The 18,420-nt window shown below is 33.9% G+C and overlaps 1 protein-coding gene across 2 annotated transcripts; it reads right to left on the bottom strand.

The window, feature by feature from the left end:
* Nucleotides 1-9,946: 9,946 nt before the first annotated feature.
* On the bottom strand, nt 9,947-13,989 carry LOC144853733 (uncharacterized). Of its 2 annotated transcripts, none has more exons than XM_078711528.1 (2): nt 13,835-13,989; nt 9,947-11,271 (listed from the first exon to the last, which is right to left on the bottom strand). In XM_078711528.1, the coding sequence occupies exon 2, from the start codon at nt 11,269-11,271 to the stop codon at nt 10,786-10,788; it is 486 nt and encodes a 161-aa protein (XP_078567654.1). In that variant the 5' UTR covers nt 13,835-13,989; the 3' UTR covers nt 9,947-10,785. The 2 variants fall into 2 exon arrangements, with proteins under 2 accessions (XP_078567654.1, XP_078567655.1); XM_078711529.1 differs by lacking the exon at nt 13,835-13,989 and adding an exon at nt 11,580-11,638.
* Between the last annotated feature and the right edge of the window lie 4,431 nt (nt 13,990-18,420).

Raw genomic sequence — 18,420 nt, 5'->3', positions numbered from 1 at the left:
TTAATTATAATATATGTTGTATTCCTCTTAAGACATAACTAAAAGAATGTATATTGTATTCCACTTAGACATAACTAAAAGTGATTTTTATAGAAAATAATAATAATTATTCGTATTTGAATCCAAAAAAATAAAGATGCTATAATTAACTATACTGTATATATTATATAACTGCTAAATTACAAAACGAGATTTTATAATTAGGACATTTAATTATCTAATGCTATCAATGAGACTGTTACAGTTGATAAGAAAGTTAATGGCTCGTATTTATTAATGCTTTTGTATATTTTATGATTTTGCTTTAGAATTTTTTAATTTTATGCAGATCGGCAATGATTACAGCTTATTTTCTATTTTGTTTACCACTACTTAGAAAGTAACAAACTGTATGATACAAGTTTGAAACAATTATTGTAAATGTCAATATGAACATAAAACGTATTTAGGTTGTTTATGATTACTGTTTTTACCTTGAAAGAATAAAAAAAAACACTATAGATTCAGTTGTAATTTCCGGATAGGCCTATTTTTAAATATTTTATAAGCCTCTTGAAAATGCATTGAATTCAAATATTCTATTTGTTTCTATTGTTATTTGCTTATACTAAGCTTGCATATGATCGTCTATTGTTGTAGTGTTAGTTTATTATGATTATCATTCACGATTATCTTAAACATTGCATGTAGAACAATTATACTTTTATAATTTTTGCTTCAAATAAATAATTTATCATCGTATGAATCAATACTATTGAAGTTGTTTCTTTTTTTTAAAGATGTATTGTCACCCTGAAAAAATATTTTTTTTTTAATATGCCATTTTAATGTCACATAATAGTTATTCAGTTTGACCAAAAATTGGATCGGAAAAAAACTATTAACCTTAAAAAACTGATAGCCAATGTGTTTTTGGTTTAATTTATCCGTTTATTTTGTCGTTTTATAAGTGAAAACATTATTTTTTCGGAGTTTTTTTTCTACGGAAGTGATTAACTAGAAAAATGGCATATTCAAAGTCTGATTTGATTAATCTTCATTGTTCATGTTTTTGGGGGACAATGCATCTTAAATGATTTACTTTTTAAATAACTATCTACCGTAAATAACAATGCTTTTTTGTTTTTTGAAAATGACCACGGAGAAGTTCACAGTATTGCAACGCCTAAACATCTGTTTACATTAACGAACACGACTGCTTGAGTAGAATTGAATAATGTGAATACAATGATTATAAACCTTCGTTCCCACTTGGCTGCAGCAACTCAAAGTCGTAATAATCGCGCCAAGCAATTGACCAATCACGACACGATCACCGGAACCAGTCCCTTGTGATTGGTCAACTCACTTAAATTATTATTTTTCTTTAAAATGTATCAAACCGAATGATTGATTGAAGAGAAATATGGCATTACATTTCCACCAATTTAATTCAATTTATTCCGGATTTTACAAAACAAACAATAATCACACATGCTAGATCCGGGGGACTCCAACAGCGAACTCAATCGCTTTGATTTTTAGATCTCATTTGAGGGCAAAGATAAAAGTCTGTCTTGTAACTTTTATGCCATCCTTCTTCAGCTTTTCAAGGCCTTTATATAGTTACTTCACCTGCTATATCTTGCTCTTACATTGCTATCATCCACCGGACGCATTATTGTTTAATGCCCACCGGACTAGCATCCTTCCAATTTTTCCGTTTACTGAAACTAATGCAATAAACACACTCTCATTTCTCAGGTGTATCTTTGGTACACGACGACTTGCAAATTGGAGATATTAATATTAGAATACAATACTTGTGCATGTGTACAATGCAGCACAGTTTGTTTTTAGAATGTTTTCAAACTTGGCTTCATATTGGACCAGAATGTCCATCCATGAGTGGACCACGTGGGACTCATCATGACCTCTGAATTAAACTTCAGGTAATCGATTTCAATCCAATCAACTGTTCTTTTAATACATATTACCTAATTTACTAATGCTAATAATAGTCTGAGGGAAATCTCTCAGAAATAGACACTTATTTTATCATAATATTCAAACAAATTATTTTTATTTCATTAACTGGTAAAAGACATAGAGGAGGCATGCGTATTTTGAAGTTGCTATTATGTGCTCTCGTATTCTACGACGTGACGGTGAGCGGTAACCCTCTATCGTCCAGGCTAAGCAAAACCTCTTCCACTGACGGACCCTACAGTACTTGTTCGAATACATCTTCAATAGAACGAACGCTTTACTATCCACAAACAACTATTGTTGCTGTCCATGCATTTGATACTAGTCTGTTACTCGATGAATCTGGCAACACAGAACATGCAATTCTTGATAAGGAATGCCCATACAATCGGGTACCAAGTAAGTATATGTAAAGCTCTGTCTACACTATCAAATTTTATGTGACAAACAAAATGTGATGTGCCCATATATGGACATGATGATGTTATAACACTACCATATTTAGGCATATCATTACCATATTTGGGCACATCACACTTTTTTTTGTTAAACTAGTTTGATAGAGTAGACAGAGCTTTACATTACCCAAGATAATGTTTCAAATAGAAATACTTATGGTATAATTGAGTATTTTAAATATCCGGAATCTATGAAATACCTCACTGTTGAATAGTGTAGGAAAAAAAACTTAGTTAGTTCCGGTAAAACATCAAGTAATTACCATGTTCATATTTCATAATCATATTTCTTTGCAGCTGATTACAGTCTATCTGAGTCTGGTCTGTGTCCCTTTGATTACTACGAAGACTATCAATCTGATCGTATCCCAGCCAGAATCATGAAAGCAAGATGCCGACCATCATGTACAACATGTATTGATCCTTTTACCAACAAGCAGACGTCAGCATTGCAGTGCAAAGAAGTAATGTATTCAATGACAGCAATGAGAATGGTTGGATGTGAAGGTGATGTGTTTAAGTATGAACAATACACTGAAAAGATTCCAGTAGCGTGTGTGTGCCAGCGAACTGTAAGACCACAACCAAATAGACCAGATGACGGTGACTTGAAACAATTAAGTTAAGACTTTTGTCTTTCTTTCTAACAGAAAAAAACCCCGAAGCCTGAAATCATGAGTGTTTATATTTAATGAGTTCTGTAAATAGTAATTGCTGATGACCTTCATGAAATATTACACTGTATTTAAATATATTAGGCCTATCGTGGAAATACCTAGTTATTTCGGGTTGTTTTACTTTATCGTTTTGGCTTAGTGTTTTACTTAAAGATATATTGTCACCCTAATTTTTTTTTTCTAATTTTTTGTTGAATATGCCATATTAATGTCACATAATAGTTATTCACTTTGACGAAAACTGGATCGAAAAAAAAAAATGATTTGCCCGAAAAAATGTAATTTGAAGCAAAAAATACTTAAATTGTCTATCAGACAATGGTTTTTGGTTAAAATTAACCGTTTCTTTGTCTAAGTGAAATAATTTTTTTTTTACAGAAGTGAATAATTTTATTAAAACTGCAAACTGTTCTGTTCTATCTACTGTGTAGAGAATAAACAAAATAGAATAAGGATACTTTAATGTAAGTTGATTGTCTGCAAACTGCAATACAACCGCAATATTGGCAAAGTAACACATAACAAGCCACTCTTTCGGTTGGGTGGTAGAGCAAGTATTCTAATTTATATGACGACAGATTAAATCATGTGATTTTGTATAATATTATATTCATAAATTTAACATTGGATTAATGAGTGAGCATTAAACTTGAGAAGGAATTCTTTTTCGTTTAGAGTTGTACTTTTGTGGAATGGTCTTTCAGGCTAGGTTGTTTCAGCTAGTTCTTTAAATTTGTTTAAAAATAGGCTAAATGAGGCTTGGGTAAACCATCTATTAAAGTTCACACCGTTTGTATAATATGACATGATAACCACGAGGGGCTTATAAGCAATTATGCTTCGCCTCAATTTCCCTCTATTCATACGACTATGATGGCTTACAAGTAAACAAGTAGACAAGTAATGTGATCTACTCTGCATCTAACTTCATTAAGGCCATTTGAATTCGATTCAATTTAATATTTCACGTTATTAGTCATCTATGCATCATCACGTGATGCAAAACAATTGTCTATTTTGTATTTTCATACTTTGTTTTCATTTCTAAAATAGGCCTATAGATTTTTTGTTTACACTATTAATAGCTATAGAAGCATATAGCATATTAATAGCGATCTTTCGATTTGCCTGACGCTCATTGGTCGTCTCAAATTAATCCGCCACAATTGTGTAGAGTACACTGTAATCCAGTGAAAAATGTTCGCGCATGCGCACATTGATATGACGTGAATTTCTCGGTCGTCCAGGTCATTGCAGATGTTAAGCTCCCATCAACCACAATCACTAATTTCAAATTGATAAATCTATTTCATTAAAAAATAATAATAATTGAAGTGTATAAAATTTGTTTTTTGTTATAATGTTATAGGCCTGACGGGTGAAGCAAAGAGAATCACTCGATTAAGTAAGGTATCTCCCCAAATAGTGTGTGTCCAGTAATAGCCAAATTCCTTAATACAGCATCGCATGTGTATCACAGGTTGTGGCTGTATCATGTGGAAGGTAAGGGGGGGGGGGGGGGGGCTGGGTGCATGCACGTGTAAGACTATAATATAGTGATTAAGTATTACAATTTAATTCTGTTTTATGGATGTAATGGCATGTCATGTCTGAATATAATAGGCTTAATATATAATTTCTACACTGTGAGTAAATGCATCTAATCAATAACAATAACTATTGTGTGTTGCTCGTTGCCAATGATGTCATGGAAAAAGATACTCCATCAGTGGAAACTGCCAGGAAAGCAGAAACATAAGCAAACAATAAATAACAAGGCCATGTCTGCAGTCGCGTGCACACATTTGAGTTAGTGTTTACCGACCGACCAACCGACCGACATAGTGAGCTGTAGAGTCGCGACTAAAAATCACTATACATGAGTGGTGGTGGTTATTTTCCATTCGAAGACATCATCACGATAATATAATGATTTCATTTTCTTATTTGATTTCAAATTATTTGATTGGGAGTCCCTTGTGTGAAATTTAATATTCAAATCCTAGTTCTTGGGTTTTTTAATTAGCCAATACATTACGTCACACAAATATACCGGTATGTAAGTTTCTATTCATTCAGTCTGACCACAACGTATTTTCCTGTGGTCAGATAATAATTTAGTGCATAGTATTTTCCATGTTCGCAACAAACCGCAGGTTATTTTACAATTTACAAAAAAAAAATGGATAAAAATAAAAATATTCTCATGACTATTATAATAAGCCTATGTTCAAGCAATACATTAAGAAATTAAGATAGTATTTTCAATTAGGCCTATTATGTTATCTAATCATAATGCATACTGTTATGTAAAGTATTAAATATTGATAACATATGTCGTATTATTTTAAGTATAAAATATGAATAACTGTATCATTTCTGTCGCGCTTTGTTCAATGCTGTCACGGAAAGTAGTGGAAACCGTTTGATTAAATTAATGGCAGGTTCAATGGTATAGTTATTTTCCATTACAAAAAAATATTACGGTGTGTTATTCGTCAAGGAAAAAACCCAGAATTGTTGCTCAGTAGGTCACAATGGATACGGATCGCTGAATCCTAAAGCCTAATCCTGTGTTCATCCCTTGTTGCCTAGATATTTTGCATCGTTATTCGGCGTTTCAATACAGAGTTATATAACTTGTCTTTATTTGATTTTCCCGACGCGCCACTCGACTACGTGTGCATGTCGAGTGAAAATTAAGAAATTCTAAGCAGGATAACATGACGGGCACTCATTATATTATATTGAAATGTTACTTTTGAATATTACAAGGCCTATAATTTAAATATACATCAAATATAAGTCTATATTCTGACAATCATTTATTTCACCTCTAATTTTGATTGGTCTTCGTTTGTTTATTTGATTAATGTTGATTGGTCAATTGCCTGTCAATCTCAGCCCTCTTAAGCTCTGTCTGTCTACACTATCAACCTAGTTTGACAAAAAAAGTGATATTCCCAAATATGGTAGGTGTATGCTTAAATATGGTAGTGATATGACATCATCGTGTCCATATACAGGCACATCCCATTGTTTTGTGACAACACAAGTTTGATAATGTAGATAGAGCTTTAGACGGTCAATTATTCATTCCTGTGATGAACAAATACAATATCATAAAGCTTTGCCTCAATGTGTGTAATTTGTATTATTTAATAACGATGATAGCATTTACAGATTATTATTGCCATTTTAAATAATGTTTATACATTGATTATATATATTAGACTGCTTCTCCTGGAGGTTTTATGAAATAAACAAACATTTTTTGTATTATGTACATTTTTTAAAATTGTCATAGTTTAATATTTTTACTGATTTCTTTATGTCTTTTATTATATTCAAATAATTTTATAATAATAATTATGGTTTTGTTTGTTTTGTAGTTGGTAGAAGCTGCTGATTAAGCACTTCACTTCAAGTGTTTCCTCTATATACACCACTGTTAGGCCTAACTATGTTATCAAAAAGACCTAGAATAAACTTTAAAATAATTGCTGTAAACATCCCCGTTCGTATTTTCACGTTTGGGAAAATACAACATACACCAGAATAAGCTTTCTATAAACTTCCTCACTCAGGGCTTGACAAAATTAGCCGCACGTCACACTACCACGTGCAGACTTCAGTTGCGGGAAAAAGCATTTTTAACAAAAATAAAGCCTCTGTATCGCATGATTAAATAGAACAATTAATCTGAATGATAGATATATACAGTATCAATATAAAATGACACGAGACCAAAAAAACAACCCGGAAATCATCATAAAATAGAACTTTGAAATGAGGTACAATATAACTCCAATGAATTTGTTATCAGATCAAATCGATACATACTATACAGAAACATAATAAAAGACCAAAAGATGAAAAGACCATCAACAAAACGATATAACGTGTAGGCCTATACGTTATACGATATAACGTGTAGGCCTATACGTTATACGATATAACGTGTAGGCCTATACGTTATACGATATAACGTGTAGGCCTATACGTTTGATGAAACAGAACAGGAAACATAAAACAACGTTAACATTAAAGTTCCTTTATTTAACTGACTGACCGACTGAATATTAGCTGACTGACCGTCTGGATATTAACTGACTGACCGACTAAATATTAAGTGACTGACAGACTGAATATTACCTGACTGACAGACTGAATATTACCTGAATGACCGACTGAATATTAACTGACTGACCGACTGAATATCAAATGACTGACCGACTGAATATCAAATCCCTGACAGACCGACTGAATATTAACTGAAGGCTGACCGACTGATACATTAATGCCTGACTGACAGACTAAATATCAAATGACTGACTGACCGACTGAATATCAAACGACTGACCGACTGAATATCAAATGACTGACTGAATATCAATAGCCTGACTGACCGACTGAATATAAATTAACTGACTGACCGACTGAATATAAATAAACTGACTGACCGACTGAATATAAATTAACTGACTGACCGACTGAATATAAATTAACTGACTGACCGACTGAATATAAATTAACTGACTGACCGACTGAATGTTAACTGACTGACCGACTGAATATAAATTGACTGATTGACCGGCTGAATATTTGACGATTGACTGAACGACAGCGCGGCTATTATTTTTTAGCCTGCGCAGCAGAAGCAGCAGTATTATTATATCGCGTCATAAAATCGAAAAGTTATTAAAATCGTCATTAGATTTCGCTCCTGCAGTCAGTTGAGGGAGACAAACATATTTTAGTTAATGTCACATCTAAAAAGTACATTAATTTCGATTGTACTTGCATTTTTAAATTTAAATTTTATTTTAAATTGAGATAAAAGTTGAATATGATATTCTAAATGCTTGTTGCTTATAGTCAATATTAACTTTCATTTCGGTAGAGGATGCTCTTAAGATGGTTTGACCCTCTTTAGGTAAAAGAAGTAACTTATCTGAACAGGTGATACTTAATTCATCATGCATGGTTATGAATAGCCCTAAATAACCAGTTTCTCTGAAATTTTGACTATAATTTTCGGTCGAAACATTCACTGAGAATCAATTATGATTTTGAATTTTCTAGACATTACAATGTATTCATTTATGGTAGAATACGGAAGGATTGGTCTTTTGTAGCCTAATAGCGATTTGTACTGTTAAACTTGAATTATTATTTTGAAAACCAATTTTTCAATAATATTTTTTTAAGTAATCTAGGGTCTCTATCATACAAACCTCCTGGTTTCCTGAGATTGTAATCGTCATAAGTATTATGCACAAACGGTCCAGATATGGTAGTGATATGCCCAAATATGGTAGTGATATGACATCATCATGTCTATGTATGGGCACATTAAATGTTTTTTCACATAAAGTTTGATAGTGTAGAAAGAGCTTTAGGTCGTAAATGAGAAGTTAAGAGGAAAACCCTATTAATATTTCAAGTATTCAAATATAATTCTTTTATTTCAATTAAACTAATTGTATTGTTAACGTAAACTATCTTTACAAGTGACATTTTGCACGACAATGTGTACCGTTTGTAAAATAGAAGGTTTGTAATGAGAAAGATTTTGTTTTTGGAACCATAAGCTCTGCAAAACGTCCTGCACGTGATCATAAAATCCCAAAAACAATGGTTGCGTAGCACAATGACGCTAAGCGGTGATTGGCTGATTCGAAGATTTTAGTGATCACTTACTGCTATTTCAAAGCAACCAGTCAGATAAACAGTTGTCACCCTTGTTTTGACAACAAGCTGGTCCCTTGGCCTAGCGATAATAAGCCTACCGATTAAATGGTAATAATTATCAAATAGGATAAGTTTTATAGCCCTTAAATATAACAAATAATGAATCACTTACTATAACAGGAACTGTGACGATTACAAAACACATTTCGATGTAGATTGAAACCAGTTTCAGAGATATTCGTGCAATAGGCCTACATGACGATAAGACGTATGTCCTACTATGCGATATAATTCTGATTGACACGTGTCATTCAATTCTTACCCAATTTTAGGTTCATGGAAGGTATTACAACACGGAGGGTTGAACTTTGGGCGTTTTGACTAAAATGAAATTATGAAGTACTTTTTGGTATCTATTTTTGACAGATTACTAATTTCATATCAGGCTACCACTCCTCCGTTTTATCCTGGATCCGCCCTTGGTATTAGGCTATATATTTGTTGGGGTGGTAGTTGTCTGGGGTTAGTTTTCTAGGGGGTATACAGACAAGAACAACTTGTAGGCCTAGTATACCGTATACTTCTATTATCAGCATTGCGATATGCCGTTCAGTTTTGAACAAAATGCACTCACTGGCTCTGTACAAACATGTAATAAGTAGTTATTGGGTAGTTGTCTGGGGTTAGTTGTCCAGGGGGTATACAGACAAGAACAACTTGTAGGCCTAGTATTAGACTTACATCTATCATTAGTATTACATTTACTGCCGTTCAGTATTGTAAAAATTGCACCCACTGGCTCTAGAAAAAAAAATTGCAAGCTTCCTCCACTCACACATCTATTTCCGAAGCATAAGGAATAATTGATAATGCAGCATCTCATTTATATCACATGTGGTGCCTGTATCATGTAAGGTTAAGGGTTAGTTACGAATATACATGTGATGTTGTCTTACCAAATATTCCTATGATGCTTCGGAAGATAGACCTACAGTACCGAGAATCGGTTGGTAAAGGGGTCGTCAAGTGTATGTTTTACTATTGGCTACATCTACTAACAAAAGTGAAAGAGCAACCATATAGGCTACTCGATTCGATACAACTTATTATTATCGATACAAACACACAAGAAATAATCTTTCAACGAAATTCCAAACTTATTTTCTGTATTTTAAGAAACATTAGCTCATGTTATCAATCATTTATTTCATACATAAATATAAAATATAAAGAAAATGTATACAAACTGAAAAATATCATAATAACATTTATTACGTACGTACGCAAGGTTTGTTAAGAAAGCTAATTGTTAGATAAGTTTGTGCTAATCAAAACTCATAATATCCACCCACACACCATTTCCCTCCGCCCCAGACGAGTTGGTATTAAATGGAAACATTCATATTTTATAATGATATACATAACAGGTTGAAGACAGGGGGCATTTTAGCAGGTGAGAGAGCTCAGGGTTTTTACCCATCTCATCATGAAGCACACCGCCACACTGAATAGGACAAAATAGGCCTAAATACATTAATTCACGTTTGTGAAGTACAGAACTGGGAATCTTGGTAGATTATTCCACATTTTAAACTATACGAAATTGAACATTTGTTGCTCTTCCTTTACACAAATTTGTATACCTCCATGTTTTACACATGATGATGATTAATACATCTTTAACAATATTTATAATAAATTTATTTTAATAACATAATTAAATATTGGAATGTTTATGAAGAACTGGCATAAAATGTTAGCAGATAGGCATATGTCCTTTTAAAGTTTATAAATCAGCCTATAAAACAAGAGGTGTGTCGTTACCCCTACGCTGGGTTGAATTGACTTTGCTGTATGATGTACTGATTCAGGTTAATGTATTTTCTTAAAATGCATCAAAGAAAAAAACACCCCTGGTGGTGTGGAAGACATTGTTTCTTTCTTCTCCTCTGATTGTCAGTGGATCGTCTGCTAAACATAAAAAACGTTCAGTTCGAAGGCCTGGAACAAGTACAAGCCACAGGTATAATTTCATCAACGGGTTTATATGTGTAGAACCCGGATTCACATTTGCCTGTCTTTCGTAGCACGGTAGTGATACGCAATATCGGTTTACACGACAAAAGAGCTGCAGTGGAATCGCGTTTAGTCTGGCATTCGTCACACATGCACCTGGCTACGGACACCCTTGATGGGATCCGATCCGGATCGTCGATGTTTTCCATACGATACGGGCACAGTGTGGTAGCATCTGTTGGACATTCTTCTTTATCGGAGGCATACGTGCTGATTCCGTCGTCGATTGGATCAAATCGTAACACTTCAGCCAGCTGGGAATAAAGAGTTTGTTCCAACGGTTCTTTGCATTCGAGGTCTCGGAATTTCGTTTCCAGTATAGTATTGGTAAAACTATACGGTCCTGCAATTGCGTTGCAAACCAGGCCAAGAACAACACATATGGAGAGTAACTTCATCTGAAAGACAAAACGAAACATATTATGATTAACAAATTTAACCTAAAATGGTATTATAGTTATCGACATCAAATAATAATATCACAAATATTAACAATTGTAGTATATAGTAGTCGTGAGCAATAATTCCTTATATGCACATAATGAGAGAGCGATTTACAATAAGGAAATACATTATTATTTTTATACAATCATTGGAGACCGTGTTGTAATGTTAAACACAACACACGGGGTTAAAATAATATCAACATATTTATTCTACACTACTTCCGGGTTCTATTTTCGTCAGATATAGATTAAAATAATACCTTAATTTGCTAAACATTAATAATAGAGCAGACACTGTTTGATATTGTACCAAGTCTTAATTCAAAAGTGGTATAAAGATCCTAGCATGAGCTTATATAGGGTTCAATACGGAACAGGGCTATATTAAGGAATGATCGATTATATAATATAGAATGAATCATCTATTGTGTGTGTACAGATGCCTGTATTACACAACGCTATACTTATCTCTTTTGAAATGATGAAACATTTAGAAACATAGCTACAACTAAAATTATCACAATGTCACGGTGACAATATATCGTATCGACGGAAAGTTTTAATAATATATTTTAATAGTTTTGCCATGAAGTCATTTTCATGGAAGATACGTCACTAAGAAATTACGATATATAGGCCTAATAACAGCTGATAAAATATAGTACAGTTGACCATTTCTACGGTAACAGTCTGTTTCGTAATGTGTACTGTCTTATCATTTTCGTTATTATTTTTATTGTTATATTATTATAAATAACGTCTTCACCATTCATAACAGAGTATCATCATTATCATTGTCTGATCATTCATCGTAACAGTACCATATCATCATCATCATCATGAGTATTGTCTTATCATCCTCATCAACCGCGTCATCATCATTATCACCATCATCATCACCATCATCATCATCATCATTATCATCATCAAGAAACATGTCATTGCTTCTTTTTAAATGTAACCATTTTTATTTTATTTATTTACCGGTACTTTCTTGTGTTGCGATTCATGAGCACAGGGAGGTGTTGTTATTATGGAAGAAACTAAGTCAGAAAAAAAGAACCCGTAAAAATGTTTTCCTTAATCCCGATTATCGCGTAAAACCTTGTCTACACTATCAAACTTTATGTTACAACAAAATGTGATGTGCCCATATATGGACTTGATGATGTCATTAGTATTTGGGCATATCACTACCATATTTGGGCACATCACACTTTTTTGGCAAACGATTTTGAGTGTAAACAGAGCTATAAATATTATTTGCTGTATTTATATTAAATAGCCTGTTCCAGTTTCGATCGTTAAAACATTTTCTTCCTTGTTCTGAGTCACCACAAACATCTTTCTTTCATTACATTCACAAAACGAAACCAAAACCACCAAGTTGTTCTGCTTATGTTCTTTATATTTATTTTCTTTTTTGAAATGTTGAATAAAGTGTGAAGGAACAAATAAAGAAAGAAAAAGAAAGAAAAAAGAAGAAATTTCAATCAATTATTTCAACACAAGTAAACTACTTGATGTGGGTACCATTACGTTTCTTGGTGAAGGTTCAACACTGGATAAAGATGTTGATGTATCAACAGAGTTACAAGTGGGGTGTCTCAGTTTAAATATTCCTGCTATTCACATTTAAAGCTCTGTCTACACTATCAAAAAAGTGTGATGTGCCCAAATATAGTAGTGATATGCCCAAATATGATAGTGATATGACATCATCATGTCCATATAGGGGCACATCACATTTATTTTGTCACATAAAGTTTGATAGTGCAGACAGACCTTAAGAGCGATATTAAAGGAATTAATCCGACCGAATATAATCACCATACAACTATTACTTTTATTACCATTGTTATTGAGTGGTCTTTATGTATTATTAAATTAATAATAATAATTAGTGAAGAATAAGCAGACCCATTGAATAGAAGTGAACGTGGTCCAGAAAAGTTCAAGTAGGCCTACATTACCTATACTCACTCACCACCTATTCATATGTAAAGCTATAGATTAAACAGAAAATAAGAAACACAACGGACACAATTACTACTTTCCTTAATCCATAGTGGCTGGGGATGTATTATAAGTCTAGGCATCTCCATAAACAGAGAGCACTCCCAACCCTTACCCCCCAACACAGGTCCGTTTCTTTCCATACAATACCACTCTAGTACTGTATACAACAAATACATGCGATGACCAGATCACTGTATATGCGTCCAATCTCACCAGCGATGTAACCGGTTTTTGACCAGGGAAATGGCATGTACATTTCCTGACCAAAATCCAGTTACAATCAGAATCTAAATGTTTTGCTCAAATTCAGCACTTGAGAAAAGCTTGTGAACAAATTCGTAAGCCGAGCATAATATTGAGAACAACAATTTTCATATTAAAGGCCTACAACTCAACTGAGTACTGAAGTATTCGTCTCAAACTCAATCAAATAAACTGAACACTAAGGCCTTAATGTTTAGCCTAACGAAATAGTAAAAATGATAAAGATACATACCTTAACCCGGGCACACTGCACATAACAAGGCAATTGATTTGGTTAGTGAATGGTTCATGTAACGCAGATCAGTTAAACGGGGGAATGAAAGGGGAATTCTCTTCTCGTAATAATAATAATCTATTGTTATTACATCCTCTTCTGGACGCGACCATTATATGAAAGGGGTTGCTTGAAATGTGTGTAAATAAACAGTTTGTGTTATTGTTCAAACTTAAACTTTGTACCAGTGCATGGATAATCAAATATATATCTTTATATATTCTTGCAGATTCAATAAACTATCTCAAAGAGTGCGAGGGTCAAAACAATTTGTAAAAAGTTGTGCTGAACTTAACAATGCTATTTTACAATTTCCAAAATTTAAAGGGGGACCGGGTCGACAAGATCCTCTCCTCAATACAACATTATTTAAAATACCACATTAATTAAACATAATGACATTTGGATTCATAATATAATAAGCTAATATAATATAAAATATGGAATTTCACATTTTTTTAAATTTCTAAAACAGAACGATAATCAATCTTTTGAAATTATGGAGAGAAAGTTTAAGTGTAATACTTTTTTTAGATCAATGTCATGGCAAAAGTAGTCCGGTTCGACTCCCGGTGGTTTGAGTAACTTTGTTTTAACTTATATCATCGCTGTTCGGTTTTACCATGGAGGTAAAAATAAGAAGAGTTATAGGCCTAAGTAGACGTTTTTTATTTTTACCTCCCCATGGATTGCTACTCTTATTGTAGTATTCTTTCATCAATGTATAATCCACATCAACCCACAATCTTAAGGATGCGGTTATTTTTGTCGGGGTTTAATTCGAAGTAAATAATAATTATAAATACTACCGTTGGCCTACAACCAGATGTTATTTCATTTGGCAGGAAATATCCTGGTCGCAAAGTAATTAAAAGAAACGTTTTAAGGGGATGTTTATTTATTTTAAGTCGTATTGCTATATAATTATTTGGTTCTTTTTAATGCGAATAAGCATTATGGCGTAACTGATGGGCCTTCTAATTGTCATACTTAATTTGTAGTCACTTAATGACGGCGATTTGTCGTACCATGGAGGAACCTCCACGTCGGTCTTTTTGATTGGTCTATACTATTTTCAACATTTTACCCGACAACGCCTTAATTGTGAAATGACAGGAAGAGAAGAGAGTTTGCTGAGAAAATCTGATCTTTATGCCCATGTTTTAATTCGTTCTAGCAAGGAGTAGGCCTCCGGGCAATTCATTTTTTATACACCATGTCAAAATATTAAACTAGTCGGGTATGGCTTATACTAACTAAATAGGAAGTATATACAATTATTATTTCTATTTCAATGATAATTTGTTAAAATAATAAGAGGGCGAATTTTTGTGTTTCTTTTTATTGTATGTTTTACTCTATTTTTACTCGTTTGCAGAGGCGTAGGCCGGTTGCTGTCTGAGTGTAGTGTAAATGCGGAACTAAACAAACACGGACTTCATAAGCCAAGCCCGTCGGCGATTTTTTTCCGTAGGATAGTTTCCTCCATCGGTTCGTTTTTGCCTCAATCGACTCTCTTCGGTGACCATTGTATAACAACGCACGGCATACCAAACAGTTCCGTACACAATATTTTTTTTTTTTTGGAATTGAAAATAAATATTGTTTTCGAAAGTGAGATATTTTGAGGGTTGTAAATGTCAGGCCTAAACAAGTGGATCTTTTTAAAAATCAGAAACAAAGTTGCATGGCATTATTTTCCATTAAATAGACTGCCATAAAACCTCGAAAAGAAGCCCATGTGCTCCTTCATTTTTAGTATTCTTGGGTGGGCTTCTTTTCCACATGGAGTTATTTTCGAGATTACTTTTGCAAAATTAAAGAGGGGAGACGGAAAATGTTTTATTTACATGATTTGAACAATCTTCTAATATAAAGATTAACAACATCAAAATTTAACAGTGGGTGGCATGTTGACCGCGAATGACTGACATACCATCTTCCCAATAATACACCTGCACAAACTCATTTGCATAACAACGCACGGCATACCAAACCGTTTCGTACACCTGCGATGTAAATATAAATTCAATTTCTTTTAAAAATTGAGGGCGGCAAACATAAAATTTACGAGATCGAATACAGGTGGCGTAAGCACAAAAAAAATGTGCTCTCCCTGCCTCAGTACTAATGCCCTGCCACAGCCTTGGGGTCGTTCCCACCACATCATCAACAGATGCATTGCTAGTGCCTTCTTACGATGTGTGGTGGAAAGTGGACGTATAATTCTGTGAACCCCAAACACAGTTGTCGCATACCTTTAGCTCTATTCCACCGAAAAGCGTGGGAATCGAACCCACGACGTACGTGTTGTCAACACGACGCTCAGTCACCTGAGCTAACTGGTTATTTTGGTTTTAACAAGGTTAATATGATATTTAGGCCTATGACCTAATGATGAATTAGGTAATACACGTATAAATAGACTATTATCAGCTGTTCAGTCATGTACTACTTTGTGGCGTAACGGTTAATGCTCAGGTTTGAGTGCTCTCAGCATTGGGTTCGAACCTCTACGGATATTATTATTTTTTTTTTTGGAATTGAAAATAAATATTGCTTTCGAAAGTGAGATATTTTGAGGGTTGTAAATGTAAGGCCTAAATAAGTGGACTTTATTGAAATCAGAAACACAGTTGCATTGTATTATTTTTCATTAAATAGACTGCCATAAAACTTCGAAAAGAAGCCCATGTGCTCCTTCATTTTTAGTACTCTTGGGTGGGCTTCTTTTCCACATGGAGTTCTTTTCGAGATTACTTTTGCAAACTAAAAGAGGGGAGCTTCTAGGTTCCCGCCCGGAAAAGGTTTTATTTACATGATTTGAACAATCTTCTAATGTAAAGATTAAGAACATCAAAATTTAACAGTGTGGCGTGTTGACCGCGAATGACTAACATACCATCTTCCCAATAATACACCTGCACAAACTCATTTGCATAACAACCACGGCATACCAAAATGTTTAAAATAGAGCTGCAAGGTCCCCGAAAACGACATCTATTATTTTTTCAAACAACATGTATACGAATCTTCAGTACCCCACCATGCTTGGGGCTGAGCAAAGACAATTTTGAAAAATAGAGCTAGCTGCATAGGTTCGCGCTCGAAAAAAAATGGCACTTTACATGATTTGAAATTATATGAAACAAACTATATACGACTCACCAGGACAATAGAGCTTGTCCCCGGAAAGTGCACCTATTCATTGAAATATGAAATCAAATATTAAGTCTCCAGTACTAGCCCACCATGGTTGGGGCAGAGCTAATAATGAAAATAGAGCCCAGAATTGCACTTATACTTATACTTATTACTATACATAGTCACCTATGATAATTATGATAATGTTAAAATTTCAACTATCCAGATGCGACTTCAAAGTTTTAGGTGAGGTTTTCTACTTTAAAAACTCGACTTCTTATATGCCTAAGGCCTAGCCCGGCGGTGGAGATATTGGTCTAGAAATCGGCATCTTTGCAAGTGTTCTATATTTGATCTTATTTCACTCTCCATTAACCCCATACAAAAACCATCGGAGACAAACTATCTGTTTAAAAGATGTTTATTCTGGGACGGTGCGGCCATACACACCACCTACCATAAACGTTTATTCATAACTTATATTACAATACAATATCTTTATGAATCGGACATTTCGCTACCAATGTAGCAACATTGATTAACAAAATCAAAATTTAACAGTGTGGCGTGTTGACCGCGAAACATACCATCTTTCCCACTACACCTGCACAACCATTGCATAACAACAACCGTTTCGTACACCTGCGATGAAAATATAAATTCAATTTCTTTTAAAATTGAGGGCGGCAAACATAAAATTTACGAAATCGAATACAGGTGGCGTAAGCACAAAAAGAAAATGTTTTATTTACATGATTTGAACAATCTTCTAATGTAAAGATTACATTGAAAAAAAAATAACAGAGAGAGTTTGCGAAACGCACCAATATTTTATATAGACTTATTTATTTTCTTATAGATCATGGAGGCCATGTATAGATCAACAAATTATAAATTTATACAAAGTGATTAACAATAGACCCACTCCGCCTCCTCTTCCTCCCCTCACACCTTATTCCTCACACTTTATTAAGTTTTGAATTTAAATATTAAAGAGTTATTATATTTTAATTAGTATTATTATTTATACATTTTTTAATACTTATCACACTCTATTAACGTTATACTGTACATTATAATTATTATAAACAAACAATACAAATGCATGTTCTTCGGGACACCCCCTTTCAAGGGAACACACCGAACGAACGAGATCACCACGGCTAATCCCCGGTTAGAGACACCCCTCATAGACAATATAACAGTTATAGGCCTACGAAGGGAAATATGTTTTAACATGTAGGCCTACTAATTAACTCCTCTTCCAGGGACATTTAAGTGGATACTCAGTTGAGTCTCGAAGGTGTCCCCTACAAACAACGTGTTTGCACGACGATCACGACGGACGCCGACAAACAAATGACGTAATCATCATTCTATATTTCTGTTCATACTCAGCA

The sequence above is a fragment of the Antedon bifida genome, chromosome 10 (assembly GCF_963402885.1).
Source record: "Antedon bifida chromosome 10, ecAntBifi1.1, whole genome shotgun sequence".
Taxonomy (NCBI): Eukaryota; Metazoa; Echinodermata; class Crinoidea; order Comatulida; family Antedonidae; genus Antedon; species Antedon bifida.
The sequence above is the reverse complement of the archived record's forward strand: the minus strand, read 5'-3'. Positions and strand labels throughout refer to the sequence as shown.

Bases quoted from the DNA above. Each gene is read 5' to 3' on its own strand.
- LOC144853733 (XM_078711528.1), bottom strand. From the start codon at position 11,271: ATGAAGTTACTCTCCATATGTGTTGTTCTTGGCCTGGTTTGCAACGCA.